The sequence below is a fragment of the Myxocyprinus asiaticus genome, chromosome 25 (genome assembly GCF_019703515.2).
Source record: "Myxocyprinus asiaticus isolate MX2 ecotype Aquarium Trade chromosome 25, UBuf_Myxa_2, whole genome shotgun sequence".
Taxonomy (NCBI): Eukaryota; Metazoa; Chordata; class Actinopteri; order Cypriniformes; family Catostomidae; genus Myxocyprinus; species Myxocyprinus asiaticus.
In genome coordinates, this window is record NC_059368.1 from 3,188,089 (window position 1) to 3,216,027 (window position 27,939).

General features: G+C 36.0%; 1 protein-coding gene across 3 annotated transcripts in view; it reads right to left on the reverse strand.

Annotated features, from left to right (window-relative positions):
• LOC127415546 (alpha-(1,6)-fucosyltransferase-like) overlaps window positions 1-27,939 on the reverse strand; it is a 95,940-nt gene that overhangs the window by 23,344 nt on the left and 44,657 nt on the right. For 2 of the 3 annotated variants that reach the window (XR_007892963.1, XM_051654321.1), the window contains exons 2-5: window positions 22,537-23,045; window positions 15,834-15,949; window positions 9,800-9,965; window positions 5,899-6,013 (exon numbers count right to left, since the gene is read on the reverse strand). Coding sequence is in view for 2 of the 3 variants with exons in the window: in XM_051654321.1 (XP_051510281.1) it covers window positions 5,899-6,013; window positions 9,800-9,965; window positions 15,834-15,949; window positions 22,537-22,739 (600 nt within the window). In the remaining variant the exon portion in view is untranslated. Of the gene's footprint in view, window positions 1-5,898; window positions 6,014-9,799; window positions 9,966-14,100; window positions 14,394-15,833; window positions 15,950-22,536; window positions 23,046-27,939 lie in introns of those variants that run through there. The other variant, XM_051654322.1, reaches the window with a different exon arrangement.

Consider the following 27,939-nt stretch of genomic DNA (forward strand, 5'->3'; position numbering starts at 1 on the left):
TATTTTTGGTATTTTTCAATTGTCTTTTATGTAAAGATTTTACTGTTTTAGTCTTGTTCCAGACCCAGACTTTCAGTTTTAAACTATGAAAATCCATGATAAAAATAATAATTATAACATGTTTAAAAATATGATCATCTAAACAAATGTTTACACTTTATTGTGTGTAAATGATTTCTATCAATTTATCAAAAAAAACTTTTCCACAGTTGTGCCGTCATTTCCACCACACCAAACAATTTTGCAAAAACTGTACAAGGTACAAAGTTAGTGTACTTGTTTTTTTTGTTGTTTTTTTCTCCCCTTTTTCACCCAATTTGGAATGCCCAATTCCCAATGTGCTTTTAAGTCCTCGTGGTCGCGTAGTGATTCGCCTCAATCCGGGTGGCGGAGGATGAATCCCAGTTGCCTCCAGTTGCTGAGACCATCAACCTGCGCATCTTATCACGTGGCTTGTTGAGCATGTTGCCACGGAGACATAGCGCGTGTGGAGGCTTCACGCAATCCACCGCGGCATCCGCGCTTAACTCGATAGTTCACCCAAAAATGAAAATTCTCTCATCATTTACTCACCCATCCCAGATGTGTGTGACTTTCTTTCATCTGCTGAACTCAAATTAAGATTTTTAGAAGAATATTTCAGCTCTGTAGGTCCATACAATGCAAGTGGATGGGTGCCAACATTTGTAAGCTCCAAAAATCACATAAATCAGCATAAAAGTAGTCCATAAGACTCCAGTGGTTAAATTAATGTCTTTGGAAGCGACATGATAGGTGTGGGTGAGAAACAGTCCTTTAAGTCCTTTTTTTTTTTTTTTTTTACTATAAATTCTCCTCCCTGCTCACTCAATCTTCACTTTATCTTTCACTTTCACATTCTTCTTCTTGTGTTTTTGGTGATTCACATTTTTCTTGCATATCGCCCCCTACTGGGCAGGGAGAAGAATTTCAAGCAAAAAAGGACTATTTTATTGATCTGTTTCTCACCAACACCTATCATATCACTTCTGAAGACATGAATTAAACCACTGCAGTCTTATGGATTACTTTTATGATGCCTTTGTGCTTTTTGGAGCATCAAAATTTTGCAATGTATGGACTAACAGAGCTGGCATATTCTTCTAAAAATAATAAATTGTGTTCTGCAGATGAAAGAAAGTCATACACATCTGGGATGACATGAGGGTGAATAAATGATGAGAGAATTTTCATTTTAGGGTAAACTATCCCTGTCCACTGCAAAAAAAAATCTAGGTCAAATTCAAAGAAGCATTTGGAGGTGTGCTTGCATTTAAATCACTCCTGACGAATACGAGTGACGAATTTTAATTATTAATTGAATTATCACTCTGTGCCATCTAACTATGTGTCACTATGTCTTTGGAAATGTTTTGTCCATCAAAAGCATTAAAATGGCCAAATACATGCCATTTCATATATAATACTGTATCTAATCCACATATAAATGCTAAACCGATTGCATTGGTGCGGTAAAGTTAGTCTTATTTTTGCTAATTGCTTTTGTACTCAAAGTACATGAATGTGCTTTTGTGCTAACTTTTGTGACAATGAGCCTGTTTACATACACACCAAGGCCCTGATAACTCCCAAAAATCTGCTAGCTTCTTTAAAAAATTCAGACAAAGCAAGAAAACCATTTACATGAGATTTGAAATAATCGTGTTATTCTCTGCTTTTGACGTCAAACTGTGAAGAGGCATGGGCACAACACTTGCGTGCATAAAGCTGGTAAGAATGTCAGTTCAGGAGTTTATGTGCAACGTGAAAACAGGGTAACGGGAAAAATCTACCCCTGTCCACCGGTTTATTCTTAAGCTGTTTACGGCCTTACACCAGTAATGGAAAGCCGTTTATTGCATTTACATGGCCACACACGTTGTCAGCTTATTAAGCATCATTGATGTAAGAATGTGCATTTAAACGCACTTATTGATTTACATATATAACTGGTCTGATCTGTTACCTCACATGGATGGCATTTGTAATACCGCAATTGCTGGAGTAAGACCACATTTGTTAAACAAGCCATTATTCTAGAAACTCTCCCATAAGAAATGCATGTTATTCTTCTTCTTTATATCTTTAAGTCTTTTTTATTTGACTCATTAACAGACAACTAGCGAGTAAAACACACGACAATCATATAAATGATCATATTTTCAAGTGGTAATTATGTTTTTTTAAATGTATTAAACATCATTATGTCAAAATGGTTCATTATTATCCTGCTAAAATGCATGTGATGTCAAATAAAAGTTAGGTTAGAGGTAATCCCAGAGTAATCCGCAAGTAATCAGATTAGATTACTTTAAAATGGAGAAACCTTAAAGAGATTCATGTAATATGTTATATGTACCAGACTACAATTCTGAAGTAATCCACCCAGCATAGTATCCCTTGGATATAGACAACCTAATCTATTTGAACTGCAACTCTGCTCAGCAAAACCTCAACTTTAGCTTTAGCATTATTTTCCCTCCAAAATGTTTTTCCATTTTTATTGAGACATTACAGTAAATAAATTACAGTAATCAAACTGCTCCGCAGCCCCTTAATGTTTTGTATTGGTTTGTTTATGAAGGCCATATACATTTTATTCCTAATTAAAATGCTATACTGTCAGCACAAAGTTTGCTACGCTAGCAGATGTCTGGAGCGCTCCTAAAACATTCTAGCTTCCAAAAGCGCACAAAATGCTGCCTCGGCATAAAACAGTAGCAGCATACCCTTACAAAACAGTATGTGGCGGTACCATGGTACAATGATGGTTCAGATGGAAAAACCATGGTACTGAATGTTTGCCATTCATTATAGTACATGAATTTGGTTATATTTTCACTGAACTCAGCAACAACAACAACAACAATAACATGTAACTACCATACCTGCTAATAAAAAGAATAATAATAATAATAATAATTAAAAAACAAACAAACAGCCAAAACCAGGTGGTTTTGACTGGTCAAGCTGGTCTAGTTTGATGGTTTTCAAAGGAGCTTTGGCTTTTTGTCAAATGGTCAGGCTCAAAGACCAGCTAGCCAACCAGCTAAGCCAGTTGAACTCCAGTTTGGCCACATTGGAAAACCAACAAAATTAGCTTAAACCAGCTAAGACCAGCAAACCATCATAGGCTGGCATATAAATTGGTCTTTGCAACTGTGGTACCACTGTATTTACATGGTAGTACTTCAAAGAATAACATGGTATTATCATGATATCATATCAATAGCTCATTTATGTTAGCATGTAGCATAGCTCTAAATTAGCCGCTAGGATGTTGTCTCAATATATACAGTGGGATCCTTGATGAGGTTCCTATTGGGTTGATCTGATCAACTTAAATCAATAAAAGGACTGACTTCTCTTGATCTTACATTTTGATTTCCATTAGCAGTGGTGTGTAAAGAAAATTAAACTTACAAATAGCATCAACATTTCCTTTTAGCAGCCTTTTACTGCGATTAGACAGAGATGAAGTCATATTTCAGTATGACGAGTGGAGTAAAAGAAAAGGGGTGAAAAACAGACATATCTGAGGCATTTAAAGGAATATTTTGGGTTTTTAAGCTAACAACACAATACTCAAATAAGCATAAAAAAACAGCACACAAAATATTAAAAAATATATATATATATATTTTTTTATTAGATTGAACTATTTTTAATCAATACTTTTCAGTATTGCATGCAATATTTAGTAAGTGTTATCGACATTTTTCTTGACTTTAGTTTGCCACTATTCATTCAGAGACTGCCTTCCTTGCAAAGAATACATGTGATGCTGTCTTAGATTTTTCAAGGCTCCTTCGTTTATTTTGCTGCCTATCTTTTGGAACAGCCTTGGTGTTAAGGTGTGCGCCAACTGTATTATGTTTTAAAAACCTGTTTAGGTAGGCAGCTCATTAGATTGAACTAATGCCTGTGAGTAGAGATGAATTATAAGAGAGACACTGTGTCTTTTGATAACAATGGATGTCAGCTAGTCTCTGACTCAACAGACACAAATGCACAATAAAACTCATTCAAACACAAATTGTCAAGTCAGAGGGAATAAATATGCTATTTAGGGCTCAGACGTCATAAGGTGATAAAGCTCCAGGAGTTCTAGAATAGGAGAGACGGATCCAGAATGCATAGAGCTTTTATAGCAACACAAAGAGCTGTGGCGAATTTCAGTGCTCATACACAAAGACGGTTGTGTAACAGGGCTGGACTGCTGAGATTTTGTCTATAAACATCATTCATCAAGATGCAAGTCTGCCGTTGAGCCTCCTTTAGCCAAATGCAAACATGCATGCATGCACCGATCTGGCTAATTCTTTTGTTTACGAACGCCGAAGCCAATGCAAATGAGCAAAACTGTGCAAATCATTCTGTTTATGATGGGATAATGCATGCCACACAAGGGTCCAAACAGAACGGTTCATTCTTTAATATACATTCAGTGTTTCTAACAGCTTTATGAGAGAGATGTCAGTCTGACAAGCAATTAATTGCAGAGTCTCTAGTCCTCAAAATTTTGCCTTGAGAGAGAGAAAGTCTGTCAGAGGACAGATCATAGTCTAAAAGACCCAATTTTTGGTAGTTACTGTGTTTTGAAGAGTTCTTAGTTATTCAATGTCATTTTTTTATATTGAAAATACTTTTTCTAAAGATAAAGATAAATCATGATCAAAGTCAAAACACTAAATGCCATGGAACAATACCTACTGAGTAATCCATTATTTTGAAAAAATAAATACATTTCACCTGTGATTTTTGAGCAAAACTACAGGTAAATAAATAGCCTTGGAAAGGTGGCATCATCATTATTTATACACAGAGATAGGTAGGTCTATTACTAAAATCAGTTGACTTCAGCTCCCTTTGTTGCATTACATACCAATGGTGTGAGTCCAAATATGGGGAAAAAACACTTTTCCATGTTGTTTTTCCAAAGTTGGAGTGCCTATTACTCCAGTAGTACAGATAACTTAAAATCCTTTTAGATTCTGGTTCAGAATAAACTGTTCTTTAGGCATCTTTATTTTTAAGGCCCTATATGGTTAAATCCAAAATATATGGGGCTCTCAATCTGGCTCCATGTTAATTTTTTTTTTTTTTTTTTTTTTTTTTTTTTTTTTTACAGTTTTAATGGTCAAAAACCAAATGTGGGTCACATGGTATTACGTTAGTTTTCTACTCCAGCAAAACAATGGTTTGAAGTACTGTACAAATGATGTTGACACTAGAAATGTTGACCTTTATTTATTCACATAAAATCAATGACATGTATGTCCAAAAATGGAGCCGGGACCTCTGGTTGTGTTCAAACGAAATGAACCTTCTATTGTTTAAATTATGGGTGGATAATACCTATATGCACGTGGAAAAATAGTGCTGCTTCTGTCCTCTTTCATGTACCTTTTTGTAACTGCAACCCGTAAGCATTTGGTCTCAAAAACTCTCCTAAAGGTGCTGTAAGCGATGTATGCAAAAAATGTTCCTACTCCCTTAAACATATTAATGAAGTGTCCTGAGATATCTCACCGGTCTCTGTGACAGCTGTAGACTTTGTAAACAGCAAACAAAAATGTGTCCGTGAACCGTGGACATTGAGGCTTTTCACCTGTCAATCATTTTGCTCGTTCTCATAGTGTTGTATTTGAAGTGGATCATTGAGGCTGTGATTCATAATGTTTGTCAGTCGAGGGTGCTATTGAGCCACTGTTGAATATGACAGCCACAGGAACAAACAATGCTGCTCTTTTGCTTAATTAACTTTGGAGGGCGGGGTTTTGGAATGAGGGGGCGTGGCTAATTCAACAACTCAGTCATGTGAAAGCTTCAGAACGCTAAAATTGCTAACAGCACCTTTAAATAAGAAGACTGTTGTACCTGCAGGTAGGAGATTCTGTTCTGCAACAGGCTGGAAAGATCTCGGGCCTCTTTCTCTCTCCATTCATCAGCTCCATCTACCTGACTCAACTGGTACAGGTCTGTCATAATCGTTCTGAAAATAGAGACACACACAGGTGAGCAGAAGACATGTTTAACTTTCACTGATCCGTGGAACACAATAGGAGATTTGGACACTTCACATTGAGCAAAAAAATAAATACAAAATGAACAGACAGACAGTCAAATTCTCAGCTGGAAACCAAGCTTTTTAGTCTCACGCTCAAGTGCCATGTGACTCCAGGATGGAGTTGATTTCTCAGGGAACTGCCGGACTGGAGAGGCTGCTCTGAACACCGATTAGTGCGCAGAACCCTCCAGAGGGATTTACCTCAAGTTTACCTTAGATTTGAAATCTTTTCCTGGATTTCTCTATTATAAAATGGGCATCTCTTTTTTTTTTTTTTTTTGGTCCAATTGACATATTCTAGTTTAGATGAAAATATATTGAATAATATGAAACGTTTTATATCACTTATGCTTCTATGCTTAATGGAAAAGTTCACCCATAAATGTCTGATATTTGTCATAATTTACTCTCATGTCAGTCCAAACCCATATGACTTCTGTGGAACACAAACTGAGATGTTTTGCAGAATGCTCAAGCTGCTGTTTCTATACAATGAAAGTGAATTAAGGCTACCACTTGTCGAGCTCCAAAAAAGACAAAACACACACACACAAACAACATACAAGTGCACTGAATGACTTGTGTGCTATATAAGTGTATAGCTTTATTCAAGGAACAGACCAAATTTTTGCCCTTGTGCACTGTTTGTTTTAGAATCACATTTGTACTGTTCGGGTCAATTTGACAAGAAAACAATACACGTGTAATTTTTTATTTTTATGAAAGAAATGTAACAACACTTATTTAAATAAAGTAAAAACACTGAAGTTATGCATTTCTTTTGTGATTTTAAGTAAAAAAAAGAAAGTCATACTCATCTGGGATGCCAGGAGTAAATGATGCGAGAATATACATTTTTGGGTGAACTATCACTTTAAAGGAATATTCTGGGTTCAATACAAGCCAAGCACAATCAACAGCATTACCATAAACCTTAAAATGACTTTACAGCTCAAATAATACATTGTAAGTGCTTTTATAAAATTATAAGCTTCACATTTCTGCCTTTAAACCCTCCAAAAATTGGCCCCATTCACTTCCATTGCCTTACTGTAACCTCCATTTATGATTTTATTTTTATTTTTTTAAGAAAAGGAGGAAAGAGTCAAAATGTATTTTTGTGGTAGTCAACATTATGCCACGAATGCTGTCGATAGAGCTGAACTTGTATTGAATTTTATCAAATCAACAAAAATGAAGCGAGTCAAAAATGCCTGGAACGGTGCATAAGAGTTAAAGAATGTTTTGGTTCCTATAAAGTTTTATACAAGCTCAACTGATCGCATTTTGACCCCTGTTTACTGAAAAACATGATGGATACAGTGAGGCACTTATAATGGAAGTGAATGGGGCCATGTGCACACAGCACAAGCATCAAATTATCCAATATTTAGAGCAGTACAATAAAGCAATACAGGTACTCAAAGGGGCTTTAAAAGAATGGCAGACCAAAGCATCAAAGATGTGAAACTCGGACTGGAAAATGGTCAGTTTAGTGTAAAGAAATCAACCTAAGGCAAGTCAGATGGGCGTCATGTCACCCATCATCTGATAATAGCATCAGGGTTCGTCCAGATGCTTCAAAGTTAAATTCAAGGACTTTAAGCACATTTTTATTTGTTCTCAAGGACTATGCTCGAGATGTCATCAAAACAAATTATTTTTGTTAATTTTAAATAAAAATATTTTAACCATTCAGTTCATTTATTTTTATAAAACACCACTCATTACAAGTACAACAACGAGCATCTTTAACTCCATATTCTCACAGTAACGATTCTTGGTTCATTCATGATGAAACTGATGTGCACTTGTAGCGTGCGTCCTTAAAACACACTTCCCTTTCCAACAAAAGTGAATAACTGTGTCTGTAAACAGCAGTCCATATGACTCATGTGCTGTTCCATGTTTTCTAAAGTCACACAACATATTTATGTGAGGAACTGACCCAAACTGCAAATGGGTCATTCTCAAAAAATGTTGACTTTCCAACGTACAAAATATTGAGATTTTCCATTTAGTTCGCTGAGGGTAAACATTCTGTAACATGTTGACATTCATTTTTATTCATAAAGGACAACTTGACTGTTGTTCTTTCTTTTATTATTTAATGTTGTTTCACGAACGTTAAACACAAGTTAACACTAACGAGGGTTAAATGGGTTACAACACCACATTTTGAGGGTTCAATGGGGAAAATATTAGTTAAAATGTGAATAACATGCTGGAAAAATCACTCTATGCATATTTAAGCAGCCTCTGAACTTAAACCTTAAAAATGATTTTCAACAACTTTTTTTATTATTTTTTAAAACGTTAAAAAAAAAAAATTAAAAAAAGGTTTTAACATTGATAACACCAATGCCATGAAATCAAACATTCTTTTTAAATTATTAAAATTATTAATAATAATTTTGTTTTGCTTTTTTGCACACTTGATCGGCCTTGCACTAATGCTTTTATTAAAAATAAGTACAAAATAAATACACAAATAACTTTACATGTCACTGAAGTGGTATTCCAGATGAAGGGGACGAGGATTTTTTTCAGGCAATTAACAATTTCAAATATATTTTCTAAAAAATTTGCAAAACAGAGTAAAGCCATTTCATATCATTAAATGTTAGGTTATAAAATTATTAAAAAATATATATATATATTTAAAAATTCCCTGCTATTTGAAAGCTTTTTCATGACTAAAAAGTCAAGGGACATGTCTGTCACCCAACACAAAGATGAAAGATTTGATTTTGTGAGACACAAAGTTTTCTTTACAGAAGGGGGCGCTAGACGGATCACAAAACTGAATCCTCCACTGATCTGCATTCAAATCATTCAAAATGTTTTACATCTCATATCATTTTTTCACTCTGGAGAGTCATTTTTTATTAAAACTGATAGTTGCAAGAATTCATACTTGTTAAATCCACCACAGCAGTATCTATAAAATATATATTTCTTAAATCCTCCAGTAACTCTTGATTGTGATTGGCCCATTCAGAACAGCGCTGTCAAATGTAACAGGTGTCACGTGACCGCCGTCTATGCGCTGCCTGCTGCAGCAGCGGTCCAGTGTTCTGTCATCGTGTTTTTCCGAAAATAAATACATTTCATTTATTAAATGATTTAAGCAACGTATTTTAAGATTTTCTATAATTCAAGAACTTTTTAAGCACCTCTTGGTAAAAATTGCTATTTTCAAGGGTTTTCCAGGACTTACATTTTAAAAAGCCAAATTCAAGCACTTCAAGCACTTTAAGCACCTTGTACGAACCCTGTAGCATTAACAGAAATGTATTTTATTTTATTTTTTTATACTTGTCTATTTGTATAGCTTTTGCCCTATGTGAAAAACAAATGTGGGGTTGCAGGAACGAGAGCAGTCAGAAAGAAAATCACTGCGGGCATAGGGTAAGTAAACATGGACTAAAATTCAGCGTTAGCAGAATAAAAAAAATAAAAAAAATAAAAAAACAGTCCCGCACAGACCTGTAAACTGAGCTCAACATGCAACATTCCTTTAAGTTGCCATAGAGACTTCCTTGTCATTTTTGGAGCTCAACAGTCCCAGTAACCACCAACTTTCGTTGTACGGAAAAGAGCAACTTGGAAAGACATTCTGTTAAACATCTCCTTGGGTTTGGAACGACATGAGATGGAACCCTTGAGCTCTGAAAGAGCAACCAGTGAGCAATAGTTAATGTGACTGACCTCTGTTGATGTCCCAGGTCCTGAAGCAGCATGTCAGTTTGTTTTTGTCGTTCGGTCGGGTTTACATGACTCAGCTTCTGTATCTCACTGCGAATAAAATACCACAATTCTCTCACTCCATTCTCCACCTTTCTCCTGAGTTCTTCCTGGTCTCGACCCGGACCCACTGAGAAACAGAGGTTGAGAAATTCAAAGATAACAGTCCCTGACAAGTAAACTCAGGTTAATATTTGGTCTCTATAGGTGAGGTGCAGTGATATACACAGGTGAACAGTTGTTTCATGTTTTAGCACAGCTGAAATACTGTACTGACTGATCAGCATCCACAAACGGGACTATCCTGTTAACTATTGTTTAGACTTAGAGGGAAATAATGTATGTCTATGTAGATCTAACAGACTCAGTTTTAGGTTGAAACCATTTAGAGTGGTATAGGTAAAGTTTTAATGTTTGCACACGTTCATGTCAGTGTTTATGTTCTAGGGTTATGCAAAATTCGGAACTGGCTCCCTTTCAATTCATGAGTTGGAATTTTAATTAAATTGGCCACACCCTACAAAACATTCAATTAAAAATTGAATTAAAAGTGATAAGAAGTGGAATGAACACAAACACAGGAATTTAATTTGACCAACACAACAAGACATTTTGTGACTAAATATAATAAACTACATTCATTTTGATTGTCTATTTATTCTCTGATAGGTAAAATACTTTTGTTTTTCAACTGATCAGACATATTTCTCTGAAGTTTAATACTGTCAAAACAATTAACATCAAAACTGATTTATATTTTTCAATTTTGTCTATTTCTGTCTATTTCTTCCCTGATAGGCAGACTAGGTAGTAAGTAGTATGTTTTCTCAACTGATCAAATGGTTGTGTTTTGAATTTTATATATAATTATATATATATATATTTTAGTATATTTACACATACACACACACACACACACACACATATATATATATATATATACACACACATATATATATATATACACACACACATATATATATACACACACACATATATATATAGTATATTTACACATACACATATATACATATATATATATACACACACATATATACATATATATATAATATATTTACACACACACACACACACATATATATATGTATATATATACACACATACATACACACACACACATATATATGTAGTAAATTTACACACATCACACACACACATATATATATAGTATATTTACACACATACACACACATATATACACACAGTATATTTACACACATACACACACACACACACACATATATATATAGTATATTTACACACATACATACACACACACACACACACACACATAGTATATTTACACACATACATACACACACACATATATATATAGTATATTTACACACACACACACACACACACACATCAGTAATTTATATATTAATTGAATTTATATTTTCACATTTAAATTTTATAGCAAATTTCCATCAAATTTAATTGAATACCTTTAAAAAAAATTAAACTGATAAAAAATAAATATTTTTAGTTGAATATTTTTTATATGTAATAATTTTTTTTAAATCTCAAAAATATTTAATTAATCAATTATATCAATAATATATTATATTAAAACTATATTTTAATCAATACTTAATAAAATGATTAAATTAGAGTATTCCAGCAAATTAAGTGTTTTTCCACCATGGTCTGTAAAATCAAAATTAATTATCTAGTATAGTGAAATAAAATAATAATTTAAAAAAAAATCTGGAAATAGCCAATATGTTATGTATATTAACAAATAAAGTGAACACAACATGTTTCAACAAATTAAATGTATTATAACAACTAAACGTACTTAAACGTAATTATTTTTTTTTTAATAATAAAAAAAAACAACTATATATATATATATATATATTCGTGTTGGATGCTAGTGAAACTTTGTAATACAGCACTTTTCGTACCGCTGTCTCCTTAAGATGAATCGCTTATGATGTATTATTCCTCTTTTGTAAGTCACTTCGGATAAAAGCTTCTGCTAAATGAATAAATGTCAATGTAAATTTAATTTAATCTTTGTTCAAATTCCAATTACAATTCTATATCTGGTTTGCAAATTTAACTCAAATTCAAATTCAGGGCTGTCACTGGCATTCTCAATTCAATTCTAAATGGCGTACAACCGTGCTTATTTACAGTATTTGCTGGTGCAATCATGGGTAGAGAATGGGGTCATGGTCGGTTAAATTTCCTTGCAGCAGGATCTGCCAAAAATATCAAGCAGCGTCATTCCACCCCTGGCCAGAGGGACAGAGGACACAGAAACATCCTTATGAAGTCTCTCTCTCCTCATGATGCATCACGTTATGCTCAAAAATCTATAAAAAGAGAGATGCATGCTATCTGTCTCATACAGGTCACTTCTAATAAGAGGACGGATCAGAGGACAAACTAGGTCTGTTTAAAAACCTAGAGTGTGCCCTACATAGAGAGAATTTTAAGGCATCACTGGTGCCCTTCCTAAGTGAAATCTGTTCCAAAAGATAGTCAACTTAATTATGATTATGAGTCTACTGTAAGGCGCTGTTCAACAGGGACACAGGAAACAGGACACAGTCTTTTTGTGTCTGTCTGCACTTTGTTTGATTTTATATTTAAACTAGACAGACTTTGACTGTTGTGACTGCTTTGTGTCTAGTTGAAAGAACTTGAAGACACCTGCGTTCCATTTGCTGCACTGTGTGCGTCTACTTTTGTAAATATTTTTTTATGGAAGAATGTGTACTGTGCAGCACCCACATAGACCAAATATTGACTAGGGCTGCAACTAACGATTATTTTGATAATCGATTAATCTAACAATTATTAGACCAATTATTTGACTATTCGGCAATTATTGCAATGATTAATCATTAGCTCTTAACCGATTATTCAGCTCTACATACCTCTAAATGACATTCACAGAATTAAAGGAAAAACACTTTTTTTATTAAGATTAATTCAGTAAAGAAATTCACTGCAAAAAAATCCTATTTTTATCAAGTGTTTTTGTCTTGTTTTCCATTTAAAATGGTCTAAAAATCCTTAAAACAAGATACATTTACTTGAGAAGCAACATATAAGATATTTAGACTTGATTTAAGAGAACGTGTCTTAAATATAAGTGTATTTTGTATATAAGTGTATTTTTCACTTGGATATACTTCTGCGAGTGCAGTAAAGACAAAATATACTTATATTCAAGATCTGTTCTCTAAAAGTGAGTCTAAATATCTATTTGTATTTTTAATATTATATTCAGCATTTTCAGATAACAATTTTTTCTTCTGCAGAATAGCGGCTAAAGTAAATGTACGTTGTTTTAAAGGAGTTTTAGATATTTATATTGGAAAACCAGCCAAAACAAAAACAAATCAAAAACATATTTTGTTGCCGTGTATAATGGGGCGAAGACTACCCTCTCTCACCATTCTGTTCACTTCAATCCATCTTTAACTCACAAAAAAACAAACTCTCTCTTATTAATAAAGCTGCATATAGCCAATTTTCTTCACGATAAGAAATGCACAGTGACACATATATTATGATTCAATAAGTCTCGAGTCATCATGTTATAATCTAGCTGCATTAAGTGTGCGCGCCAGATGGACTAGCGTCCCCGCGACAGAGTGTGCATCAGCCAGATGCAGTTTCAATCTCTCCCCCTTAGATCGGGACACTTCATGTGACTCATAGAAGAGGTGCTGACCGTACAGAGAAATGCCAGTTTCTGAGTTTGTAGTTATTTACATGACCTGCTTACTTATTATTTGAACTTTAATAAAGCTATAACACTGTCAAGGGGGTACAAGAGAAAGGATGCGGCGAGAACCGGCTTAACAATATAAATAATATTTAAATAAATAAAAAGACACAAACTCATACAGGGCAGCTGCCCATAATTCTCTCTCTCTCTCGAGCTGCCGTCTCCGGTTGCCTTTATCCCTCGCTCGCCTCATCAGGCTGATTGAGGTCCGGGTGTCCGTCATTCCGCCCGGCCCTGCCCTCCTCCATGCTAAACTCCTCCCTGCGTTGCCTCAGGCCGGGGAGCCCCCGGCATGACATACATCCCCCCTCCTCTCTGGGGTGGGGGGCGTGCCTTGCGCCCCGCCTGGCGGCAGGTCATCCCCACCCTCCTCGACCTGGGAGGAGACAGGAGGGGAAAACAAAACAAAACAAACAAAAAAGGCGAGGGAAAGGCCAACACGGAGCGACAGCGCGAGAGAGAGAGAGGAGAGAGAGAGAAAAAGCTCATTCACCGGTTCTCTGATGCGCCATCGCATGGTCCTTGATCACTCCTCCACCCTTTCAGGCGGACGACAGCCGCTCCTCCCCGGGCGGACTGGAGTCAAACTTCTGACCCCCAGCAGACAGAACGCCCCTCTACTTTTCTGGCAGCACGTGGGGACACTCCTCCGCCCCTGGCAGCGACTCCATCGCTCCAGGCGGTCGGGGAGTCCTGTCCCTCCTCGCCTCGCGGACTGCGGCCGTTCCCCGCGTCCGGGTTATTCCGTCCCCTGGTGGATGGCAGGGTCAAGGACTCTACGATGGGCATCCCTCCTCCCTCCCGGATTTCGGCACCAATGTGAGGGGGGTACAAGGGAAAGCAGAAGGCGAGAACCGGCTTAACAATACAAATAATATTTAATTAAATAAAAAGACACACAAACTCATACAGGGCAGCTGCCCGTAATTCTCTCTCTCTCAAGCTGCCGTCTCCGGTTGCCTTTATCCCTCGCTCCCCTCATCAGGCTGATTGGGGTCCAGGCGTCCGTCATTCCGCCCGGCCCTACCCTCCTCCGCGCTACAAACGCATTAAATATAACTGCATAAAAGATGTAACACTGGGGTGTTTCCTTTAAAGACGCTCAACATGCAAGTTTTACTTCAGCGGAGCGTCAGCTCAAGCTCCACTTATTCCACAATGAGAGCGCTTCTGTATTTACTTATTTGGTATTTTTGTATAATTCCCTCATACTTTGTGATCTACATCACCTGAAGCTGTTTGGAAAGTTTAGAGTGCTTCTGGACTGTGATCTGTCGTGAACAGCAGAGCTGCTCTTGCGCGTCATCATTAGAGTTTAATGTGATCTCATGCTACGTTAAATGAGATCAAACGACTATTTGACAAAGATAATTTCTGTTGACAATTTTTTATTGTTGACGTTGTCGATACCATCGACTAATCGTTTCAGCCCTAATATTGACATTATTTTACATGGATATATGGGTGTTTCTTCAACTTCATGCAACTTTTACACTATTAATTTCTCTACTAACAATGTCCAACAGTGTATGTACATGCATCACAAGACATTTATGGCATTTTTTTTTTTTTTTCTGAAAGTCATGAAAATTCCCACTATTCTGTTGTGGCAATGACACAGATGGAAGTTACGTATTTAATGTTTTGGAAATCAAAACGGTCGAATCATTTGTCTTGCAAAGGCTAATTTCATAGCTAATATTTTATGCATTGAAAATACACGATTAAATAATATTTTCACACTTTTTGCGTAATTTGGCAAAATTACAACTTGATTGGAAATGACGGCAAATAAAAATATGATATTTCCCTTGAGTTTTCTTCTAACATCACTTGTGAAAAAACTTAATTAGGGGCAACATTTTTGGTGGGAATGGCATCACAACTGTGGGACAGTTGTAAAAAAAAAATTAAAACTGATAGAAATAATATTATAAAATAAATATTAAAATGCTTTATGTTTATTTCACTCTTTATTTAGATGACCATAGTTTTAAACATGTTATAATTTGTATTTTTATAATTTATTTTTATAGTTTAATATTGAATGTTTGTGTCAAGGCTAAAACAGTCAAATTTGTACATAAAAGGCATTTGAAAAGTGCCAAAAATAAATGATGAAAGCCTGGTAAAAAGTTCCCTTAACAAAAAGAAAAGTCGAAATCTGTTCGTATTTATTTATACAATTTTTATATCCATAAATAAAATAGTGGCTCCCTTTCTCACCTTCTGCAGACAGTCTTTGGAAACTGTGGATCTTCTGTATGGCTCGGCTCAGCTGTTCCTCAAGTGATCGCAGTCTTCCTGATGATATTGGTCCATCCGACTGCCCTTCTGGAATCCTGCACAACGCAACAGAACACACGATACACACATGGTTTGTCAACCGAATTAATCTGTATATTACAGGTGCGGTCTGCCATTGTGTTATGGAATGGCAAACAGAAAATGCATCTATTCCCTGACAGATATAAGTGTTACTGTAAGTGTCGTGAAATATCGCACCTGTCTTTATGACAGCACTGTGTAAACAGCAAACCAAAACGTGACTGCGGTACACGATCAGATTCTATGTTTACCCAACCAGAAGACTTCTAAGGTGCTCTCTGGCTGTCAGTCATTTTACGTGTTCACAGGGACCATGAGAAGCACAAAGCTGAGAGTGTTGTTCTTAAAGAAGATTAGTCGAGCGAGAACACAATTTGTCTACTGGTGATGTTGACAACTTTTACAGCACCTTAAAGAGTTTGCAAACAGCAGAACTGTCCGTCTTCTTACTGCGTCTGTAAAGAGAGCAATCACACCACCAGCGCTGCGTAAATAAACACAGAGTGAGACGCTGAAAACTACAGGCTCCAAATGTTGATTCACTGGAGTCTGATTATGAACTGTCTATGAATAAAATAATCATAATTGTCGGCTGTGACTTTCAATAGGACGGCATTTTGTGCACGTAAATTTGAGGCCTTAATTGTTTATTACAGTTTGAATTATGTGTTTGTTTCTTTTCAGCCAATTTAGTTGAAATCACCCCTTCCATAATGAATAACACATAATGAGCATTTGGGAAACTCTGCATGAAACATAACACAACTGCTCATTTCACATAAGTGATCATCATTTAATTTCATAACTGAATGTTTCCTGAATATTACCATTTGTATTCATGGAAGTAAACCTGACAATATTGTTCGAACTGTTGAAACCACTGAGCAGATCGCTTATTTATATTACATATTAATATGGTAATAATACATTAATATTAATACAGCTACCACATGCATATGCATTAGGGTATATGTGCAAAGAAACAAAAGAAAAGCCCAGATAAATCAATTGAGCATAAGGGAACCCATCCAAAACTATGTGAGGCTTTTACTTTTTAAAATGCACACAATTCTGTCATCATTTACTCACCCTCATGGCTTTCAAACCTGTATGACTTTCTTTCTTCCATGGAACACGAGGAAAAATTTGCTAGCATTTGACTAAGCCTTGCTAACATGTTTTAGCATGTAGCTAGGCATTGCTAGCATGTTGTTAGGCATTGCTAGCATGTTTTAGCATGTAGCTAGGTGATGCTAGCATGTTGTTAGGCATTGCTAACATGTTTTAGCATGTAGCTAGGTGATGCTAGTATGTTGTTAGGCAGGTGATACTAGCATGTTGTTAGGCATTGCTAACATGTTTTAACATGTAGCTAGGTGATGCTAGCATGTTGTTAGTCATTGCTGACATGTTTTAGCATGTAGCAGGGCTTTGCTTACATGTAGTTAGGCATTGTTAGCATGTTTTAATATGTAGCTAGGTAACGAGAGAGAGAGAGAGAGAGAGAGAGAGAGAGAGAGAGAGAGAGAGAGATTGTTTGGTGTGGTGGAAATGATGCCATTTAAAAAAAATACATAACATCACAATACATTTTGATTTTTATTTTTTTTGCTTATTTCATTCTTTTTTTAGATGACTATAGTTTTAAACATGTAATAATTTGCATTTTATAATGGATTTTCATAGTTTAAAATTGAAAGTCTGGATCAGAAGGCTAAGACAGAAAACTCTACATAAAAGGCAGTAAAAGTTGAAATCTGTGTGTTTCAATCAAAATCATGAAAATGTCAACATCCTTATATTGTATTGTTGCTATATATTGTGATTTCATTAGTATTTGTAGGTACATCAATTGTACAAGTACCTTTATACATCATAAATGACTTTTTTTGTTTGTTTTTATCAAATACTAAAATGAAAGAAATATGAACACATGGACAGCTTCTAAAATGTTAAACCTTTAATGAATGTACAACTTTAGAGACTCTTTTTGATTGCGAGCCCATACGGACGCTTTCAACGCATTTGCACTATGACTGTCATCAGCAGGCGCATGTGCAGACCAGCGCAAGGCGTACGTTGGGAAGGGCCCTATGGCTCCAGTCTGGTATCAAATATACTTAAATAAACTTCAAAGAGCACAGATGGTTCAGCTTTTCAGCCAAAAATATATCTGCAAATGAGAGGTGCCTGAGGACTATAGAATTAAAGTATAAATGAAACATGTTATGAAAGCGCAGAAACGCCTGGCTCAGTCCCATCTAACGAGACCATGACACGAGCATCAGAGACGCAGAACTTCAGAAGTGCTGATGGAGAGAAATGCAGCCTGATACACGTGGGAACGCCGGCCAAATGATATTACACAGTGAATGAATTACAGTCAGTCACTGCCGCAGCGCTGCGAGAGGAAATTATACAATTCACAAGATTAGTCAAGAGGAGATGGAGACTGAAGATCACATATATATCAATATTATTCTTTTACACTTTCTTTCTCTCCTCTGCTAAAAAACAAAACAAAAACAAAAAAACAGCTTGTTTGCTGGTCTCAACTGGTCTCCAAGCATTGTCGATTGGCTGGTTTTTAAGGGTTTGGGGCACTTTCAGTTGGCCGGCCAGCTAAACGATGGAAGATCACTTTAAACCAGATAAGACCAGCAAACCAGCTAAGGATGGTTTATAGGAGTCCAGGATGCATTGTGAGTAGTTCTGGTTCATGTTATCTACCAAACCTTCAACAGTACCAGTTAAGAGCTGATCAGATATCGGCTCAGAAATTCCAAATTGGTGCATTCCTACTGTTTTATTTATTTTTTTAAATAAAAAAAATTGAATAAAACTCACACACTTGCTCACTGCTCCAACATTTTCATCTAAAACCATGTGGTTAATGTTTCAAAATGTTGGAGCAAAGTGTGCGAGTTTTATTCTATTTTTGATCATGCTTCTGTTTTGACTCGGCACCTTACAAAGTTTGCTTTGGAGTGCGTGGGTTCTTACATATACTATTTTTGTTTTTTTTTTTTTAGCATTGTCTTGTGGTTTAGAAAGCAATTGTGATTCTATTTCTGTTCCAAAACGTGGTGAGCTTTTTTATCGTCTACTGCCTACATAGACATCCTAACTAAAATGGAACTTCTAGTGACTGATTTTATAGCACTCTACATAGGCAGCAACTCATTGTGGGCGAGTTGTTACATCATCAATAAATCAATCAAAACTACTAAGCAAATCACTATCATGTAACTTGTAGAGGAGAGGTGTGCTATTACTTTTCAAACAATCAGATTTATGTTTTTTGGGGGCGGAAACCCCCCCCCCCAGACTTACATTGGAGGAGGAAACAGAACCATAACAAGAGATCAGAATATCATATAGACTCGAAGGTAGCGCTGCACGGTTATGACAAAAATCCTAATTGATTATTTCCCTTGATATTTAATTGCAATTATTAATTTTGAATGGAATGCCAGAATTGACACTTTTCATGATAAGTTAATTGCAGCAGGCATAATTAGGATCTTTCTTTGTTTTTTTTAATTAATTGTGGAAGTTGAGGGGTCAATGACGTTACGCTAATTTTTTGTTCGTTTCTTTGTTTTTGTCTGGTTATTCAGAAATCAATAAAAAATGCACTTTACACAAAACAATTACATGAACCTCTTCTATGTCGAACATACTTTCAATTATTGATTTTAAAGTCATTTTGATATTTCTTATTGGGCTTAAAGTAAAAAATGTCATGTGGTGTAACTGTCCAGAGACATACATATATATATATATATATATATATATATATATATATATATATATATATATATATATATATATATATATACAAAAATAAGAATAATCAATGTCTCATTAAAAGCTGATATTCTTGCAAAGACAAATGTTGGCATAAGTAGTGCAGAATAATATATATTTATTTTTATTTATTTATTTTTTACAATGAAATGTAAACATATAAATATACATAAATATATATATATATATATATATATATATATATCAGAATAATATTTTATCATTATTTCTTTAAAAACAATAAAAAAATTTAAATTATTATTAATATTTGAAAAACTGTTGTGCTCCAATTCAAAGTCAGGTGGTGTAAACAACAAGCAGGTAAGCCACTTTGTTGTCATGCGGAAAAACAAAAACAAACAAAAAAAAATATACTTTGACATTTTTATGAAGAGGCACATTTTGTACAAGTTGAATGGAGTAACTAAGAAAAATTTCAGAGTGAAGAATATCAAGAAGTTATATTTGTAAAAAAAAAAAAAAAAAAAAAAAAAAAAATCCTTGAAAAATATGCTTGAATTATTATTTTTTTTTTTAAATAAGTTGTTAACACTCAAGTATTCGACTACATTTTTTAATATTTCTAATTTTTATCACCTCAGACTACTTTTAACTTGCCAATAAGCAACCACATAGCAGTGCGTTTATTTATTTATTTTTTATACGCTTTTGTGTATGTTCTTGTCAATGTCAAGAATGTTTTTACTTTCAACGCCATTCAGCAATATGAAACAGATTATTTTTAGTGCTCGCTGGTGATTCAATTGTATATATTGACAAAGCACACAGATCTTCACCCAGCCTGAGGGTGTAGTCGCTGCGCCTCTCCGAGACAAAAAAAAAAAAAACGACATGATGGGTGGAGAAACCTTTATAATAATGCACAGCAGTACACATGGGCAAATGTCTGGGACTATTCCATTTCTCTTCATTTCACTGCTTTGAGCATCAATTCCAATGTTAATGTATCCATACAGTAGATTTTTCTCATCTTTTTATGATGATATATGGCATATGCATATACAAATATCTGCCTTCTGGCATTCTAACAGTGCTTCTCTTGAAGATGCTCAATTTATGGAAATGTTTTGTTATTTTTGGTAGAAATGGAGGTCTTATAACACTTGTTTCGCATCATTGCATCAGCGGTTGGACATTCAATTAACTAGAATTTATACATTCTAAAAAAGCCATACTTGCTTGTATAAAACTCCCTGCCACAGTGCTAGGGTGGTTGTTGACTGGCCCAGGTCAAAAGAGTCCACCCCAAAGTCTCGATGATATTTTTTCCACCGGTTATGGGTTTGTTTAAATCCCTCACCCTAACTACAAGCAATATAGCAATAGTGATGTTTGCCTTAGAAAATACTACTAAATACAACCGTTTTATATTCAATACACCTCTAGTTCCATCAAGGACACGGCTGGATCTATCAGAGATCTAGTGATTTATATTGTGGACCTACAGGTTTGAAGCGAATCAATGGGAGATCGAGACCCAATTAAGGATCTCAAAGACAAAAAGAGCAGCATCGGCAGATCTGTTTGAAATTAAAGCACAGAAGATACTGATCAGATCTGAAATAGACATCCCTCCTTTAAGAGACAATGACAAATTACCAAAAGTAGCTTTATTCTCTGTTTACGGTCAATAGATTGGTCAAGGGTTCTCTGAAATCCATAGAAGAGCTGTTTATTTGAGGTACTATACAAGCGAAGCTTAATCGACAGCATCTGTCGCATTATTTTACCAGAAAAAAATGAATTGACTGAATTGTCTCTTCTTTATATATAAAAAAAAAAAAAAAAAGGCAAAAATCTGGGTTCCAGTGAGGCACTTGCAATGGAAGTGAATGGGGCCAATCTGTAAACGTTAAAATACTCACCGTTTCAGAAGTATAGACACAAGACATAACAAATAAGTGTGCAGACATGACTTTAGTGTGATAAAATCACTTACCTTTTCTGTGGTTATATTCAATTTTAAAACTTTGTTGCCATGACAACATAACGGCGTAAACACTAAAACCCTAAAACTTTACATCTCAAATAGTACATGCAGTTTAACAAAATAATTAATGTAAGTGCTTTTAGTACATTTTAAGCTTCACGTTTCTGCCTTTAAACCCTCCCAAAACTGGCCCCGTTCACTCCATTGTAAGTGCCTCACTCACTCGAAAGGATTATGCCACAAATGCTATCGATTGAGCTTAACTTGTACATACACTATAAAAAATGTCTGTAATTTTAACTGTAAAAGACTGTAAAAATGCTGCAGAAAAAAAAAGTTAATTGATTAACGAATATTAACTGTAAAATATACAGTAAAAAGATTTTAAATATATTTTAAGACAATACAGTAGTTTTTACAATAAAATGTTGTAAAAATAAAATTTTTTTAGATGTAAAAAGTATGATTTTCCTGTATAATTAATAGTAAAAATGTATCTGTAATTTTATCTGTAATATTTACTGTGATTAACAATACCTTATAAAGTAAAAAGCAGATTTTTACAGTTTCAGAAGGTTAATATCAAATTGATGTACATTTAACAATTAATTTTTTACAGTGCCATCGTGGTCATGTAAATTACAACAGTTTTAACTGTAAAAATTACAGGTTGCTCTGTAAAGTTGTTTACATTTTTACTGTATTTTTTACATAATTATTCTGGCAACCACAGCTGCCAGTTTTTTTTTTGTTGTTGTAAAAACAACAGGATTTTTTTTACAGTGTAAAACATTCCTTTAATTTTCTCCCTAAACCATGGTGACCACGTCAAGCGGTTACCGTAGCGACTGGGCCATCCGGCGGAGATCTTCATTCTGCTGTTTGAGTCTCTCCAGCTTGGTGAGGATCTTCGCCAGCTCACGGCTCGAGCGCGGCGCATGTTCGCTGTCCTTAACCAGGTGACCTCCAATATAAAAAAGCAATGTCCCCCAGGCCAGCAGAATGAGCGCGATCCAGCGCCACGAGCCCACCCACGGACGCATGCTGCCGCCAAACTTCTGTCACAACAGATGGAGGTTCGGCATGTTGGATCAGACAATCAGGGGGCAGTATGGGAGAATGGGCGTCCTTATGTGGAAGACGGAAAGTCTTGGTGGCATCTACACTGGTAGGTCAACACATCGTGGGTATATATGCATGGTGACCATCAAGACGGTAGATCCTCCATTCTGTTTCTTTAATATGAAGACTTGATGATTGCAGCGTTTCTGGCTTTGTCAGTCTCACTGGCGTCTCATTAGCTTTGCCGTCTCATTACTGAGGTTGGGTTCTCTGAATGCATTACTGTCCTGTGAAAAAAAAGAGAGAGAGATATGTTATCAAACAGTTGTTCTCAACAAATGGGACGCAATCGAAAAATGGGTTCCGATAAGGTCGCTGACAGCAATGGAAAACAATGATAATAATGCAGATAAAATAAATAAAATACAAGAAGCACAGTCAATTTTTAGGGTAGAAAATATAAAGACTTTTAAAAGGGAAGAGAACACACTATGGATATATTTTGTAGTTGACATCTTAAGGCCGTGTGTCCAATAAAATTCTTGGACAAATTTTGATTGTGGCAACATTTTTGCAAAATGATATTACATGGTTCATGACACATAATGCCACAATTCAGAAATGTCCAATGTGTGGCAATAAAATAGAGTTAAATTTTCTTGCAAACGAGTTTTAAATAAACAAAACTGACCTCCCTACCTAACCCTAGATAACCTAACCCTAACCTAACCCTAAACGTACCTAACCCTAACCTTGAACCTAACCAATAGTGTCAGAAAAGGCAAATGTGAGTTGAAAAACACAATAGCAGAAGCAACCATGTCATTTTGTGGTGTTTCTTTGACACTTTCAGCTCAAGTGTCGACTCGCTTCACTCGTCATTGTTGGGTGAGCTGAGTTTTGGGCCTTATAATGGTAATTTTAATAGGTTTCGATGTTTGACTAAAAAAACATTTGTTTACTTTTGTACAAAACAAATTTGGTACTATGTTGTTTCACAATTTGATGTCCAATATAAAATCTGGATCCTGAGGAAAACTGTTTTTGAGCACAGTGTGCCAAAGAAAATGAATTGTAAATACATAAATACAACTAAAACACACACACAATAAAGTGTTGTTGCTCAGACAGAGTCTATACCGATACACCCCCGCCTCAGCACCCATGAGGATTGATCAGAATGACAGCGCAATCTCAGGATGGACGTGAGCTGACTCTTGAAGTCTCTCCTTACCACATGCAACTGTACTGCACTCTGTCTTATGTCTCAACACTTTCATTGCTCATGTATAACAGATGTTTACACACATACAGTACGCTGTCAACTGACGTGATGTATTTATTTTTGGGCAGTATAATTGGTTTCCCTCCAAAGAGCAGAAAAAGAGAGAGACACTTTGTCCAATGCAAGCAAGCAGTGTGACATGCCACAACAAAACAATGTTTGAATCAAGGCAAATTCACACTTAGCAGGTAACAAGAAGTAGGGATGCATCGATACAGAATTTTTGGGCTGATACAATATTCAATAACTTTTTGCATTTTAGCTCTTTAAACTGCAGCTGCTAGCTATATAATTAAAAACTACTCACATGTGATGTGTTCAGCTAATCGACTTGCATGGTGTAGGCTGAATGGTACTTTGACATGTAATCGGTTAGCCAATCAACTTGCTTCTCTCTGTCTGTCTCTGTCTTTTGCAGATAAGTCGGATTCCCTGCAGCGCACTGCAAGAGTATATCTCTGAAAATATTATTAGTTCAGGTGATTGTTGGGGCTTTTCTTCTATCAGCTTGCATGGTACGGTCTGCTTTTTGCCATGACACATAGAAGTGTGTCTTTAACAAGGTAAGCCTTAGCCAAATCTGGCCTGGCACAAAATAAATACAGTTTAAGTCATTAGTTAAATAAGCTTTGGGCCTTCCTGGCCCAGGTACACATTATGAGTCAGGTCACTAGCCATTTAAGCCATTCAAACAGGCCAAGGCACACATAGAAATTTTGTTCATTAGCGTTATGCCATTCGACCAGTGGGCATGGGCACACCTAGCTAGCAAACACTCTGTGCACATGGCTCTTCGGACCAGCAGGAGTACATAAGTCGGTAGATCTGCTTAGTTGGGGGTAGGGTTGCTCTGATTCCAACATTTTGGCTCTGGTATGATACCAGCACTGATTCCTCTGTATCGATACTAAATCGATACTATAATCAACAAATAAAAAGCCTCAGATTTGTTATGAAATTACACAGAAAATGACTGAATAAAAGAACAGTCTCACAGATACACATTATGCGTTTTCCGTTTGAATTTTTCTGGATTCCATGTTAAATGTTTTCAATAAGGATCAAATGGTATTTAATCAAATTGATACATTCAGCTTTAATCAAATAAAAATATTTTAATATATATATATTTTTTTTTTTTTTACAAAACTTTGTTCTTTTATTTTTGCCACAATAAAATTCTGCACAACAGAGCTTCACAGTTTTAATGAAAACATTAATGAAAAAAAAAACAAAAAAAAAACGATCTGATTACCTGTTGCACAATGCTGCTATGGCTGAATCACAACATGCTGATAATACACTTGCGTTTGTTATATTGCTTACAGATAATAATAATAATCATAAGAACGATTATTATTATTATGCAACCATTTAATATTATATAATTGTTATTATGATTATTATTGTTACTTTTTGAATATTAAATTTTTATACAGCAGTTATATTTTTCTGTCTTAAATTTTGCACATCCAGTTGAATAGAGCTTTTTATTTTAGCTGGACTTTTATTTTGACAGACCTTTGAGTTTTTCCTGTTTTTGACGGGTTTGTTATATCAAGTTTCCCATTAATGCTGTGATACTCCTGTCGCGAGCAGAAATCTCCGAGCTGCACCGGAGTTCATTTAAGTGTTAACAGCCGTTTATACTCTAAACACACTGCATGAAAATTCAGCACCAGCACCAGTAGTGTGTGTGTGTGTGTATGTGTGTGAAGCAGATGACTGAGCAGAGCGGCACCTCTTGTTCATTCTGTAGCGTGCAGCGCATGTGACTGTATATTATTTAATTAAATTACATCCTTCTGCTGTTTAATGATCACACCTGGCCATATCCCGAGGTTTTTTATTTTATTTTCAAATCATCATCGATTTCATCTCAAAACTGTCACATCTCATATCATTTTGCTTATGACAGCATACTGTAATATGGTATCAGAAATTAGCAACAAGATGATATCGTACCATTAAAATTTTTGGTATCGCGATACTTCGTTAGTACCGGTAAACTGCGCAACCCTAGAACGAAGCAGTGATTGTGTACAATAAATATATTGTTCTACACAAAATTATTGCAAAACAATATGTAATTGTGTAATTAATTAGGTTAAATGTGTATAAACATTTCCAGCTAGGTAAATTACAAACGTTTATAAAGTTACGCACAAATATAATGAAGTTACACTGATGAGCAGCTCTATATGGTCACATTTCAGAACGTGGCAGCAACTCAAGAAGCACTTAAAGTGCGTCCTCGCATGTTCATGTTCGGTGCAGTTTTGGGTTTGTAAAATTGCTCGTAGAAAACGCTCTTAACCACTAAGATCAAGATTTCGTTTTTGGGGCCCAGATCAGTCCAGAGCCTTTTGCAATACAGTTTGGGAGTCAAAATTCAAAATGCACCATATAACTAGCCTATCTAATCCTTCACAGCAGTCAGTTCAGTTCAGTTCACCAAATCATACCCACATATCAGACTAACCAGAAATAATGTGCAACTGCTTTGACCTATAGTCCTTAACACATATTTTTTATGTATTCCCACCATTACCTGAACCCATATTCTATGCGTCCCGCTTTGAGAATCTCAGCAAATTTGTTGTAAAAGTCGTTACGCTCGCCTCTTATCTATTGAAATCAGAAACAAACATATATGAATATACAGTGCATCCGGAAAGTATTCACAGCACTTCACTTTTTCCACATTTTGTTATGTTACAGCCTTATTCCAAAATGGATTAAATTAATTATTTTCCTCAAAATTCTACAAACAATACCCCATAATGACAATGTGAAAGAAGTTTGTTTGAAATCTTTGCAAATTTATTAAAAATAAAAAATGAAAAAAAAAAAAATCACATGTACGTAAGTATTCACAGCCTTTGCTCAATACTTTGTTGAAGCACCTTTGGCACCAATTACAGCCTCAAGTCTTTTTGAGTATGATGCTACAAGCTTGGCACAGCTATTTTTGGGCAGTTTCTCACATTCTTCTTTGCAGGACCTCTCAAGCTCCATCAGGTTAGATGGGGAGCGTCGGTGCACAGCCATTTTCAGATCTGTCCAGAGATGTTCAATCGGGTTCAAGTCTGGGCTCTGGCTGGGCCACTCAAGGACATTCACAGAGTTGTCCTGTAGCCACTCCTTTGTTATCTTGGCTGTGTGCTTAGGGTCATTGTCCTGTTGGAAGAAGAACCTTCGCCCCAGTCTGAGGTCCAGAGCGCTCTGGAGCAGGGTTTCATCAAGGATGTCTCTGTACATTGCTGCTTTCATCTTTCCCTCGATCCTGACTAGTCTCCCAGTTCCTGCTGCTGAAAAACATCCCCACAGCATGATGCTGCCACCACCATGCTTCACTGTAGGGATGGTATTGGCCAGGTGATGAGCGGTGCCTGGTTTCCTCCAGACATGACGCTTGCCATTCAGGCCAAAGAGTTCAATCTTTGTTTCTCATGGTCTGAGAGTCCTTCAGGTACCTTTTGGCAAACTCCAGGCGGGCTGTCATGTGCCTTTTACTGAGGAGTGGCTTCCGTCTGGCCACTCTACCATACAGGCCAGATTGGTGGAGTGCTGCAGAGATGGTTGTTCTTCTGGAAGGTTCTCCTCTCTCCACAGAGAAATGCTGGAGCTCTGTCAGAGTGACCATCGGGTTCTTGGTCACCTCCCTGACTAAGGCCCTTCTACCCCGATCGCTCAGTTTGGCCAGGCGGCCAGCTCTAGGAAGAGTCCTGGTGGTTCCAAACTTCTTCCATTTACGGATGATGGAGGCCACTGTGCTCATTGGGACCTTCAATGCTGCAGAAATTTTTCTGTACCCTTCCCCAGATCTGTGCCTTGATACAAACCTGTCTCTGAGGTCTACAGACAATTCCTTGGACTTCATGGCTTGGTTTGTG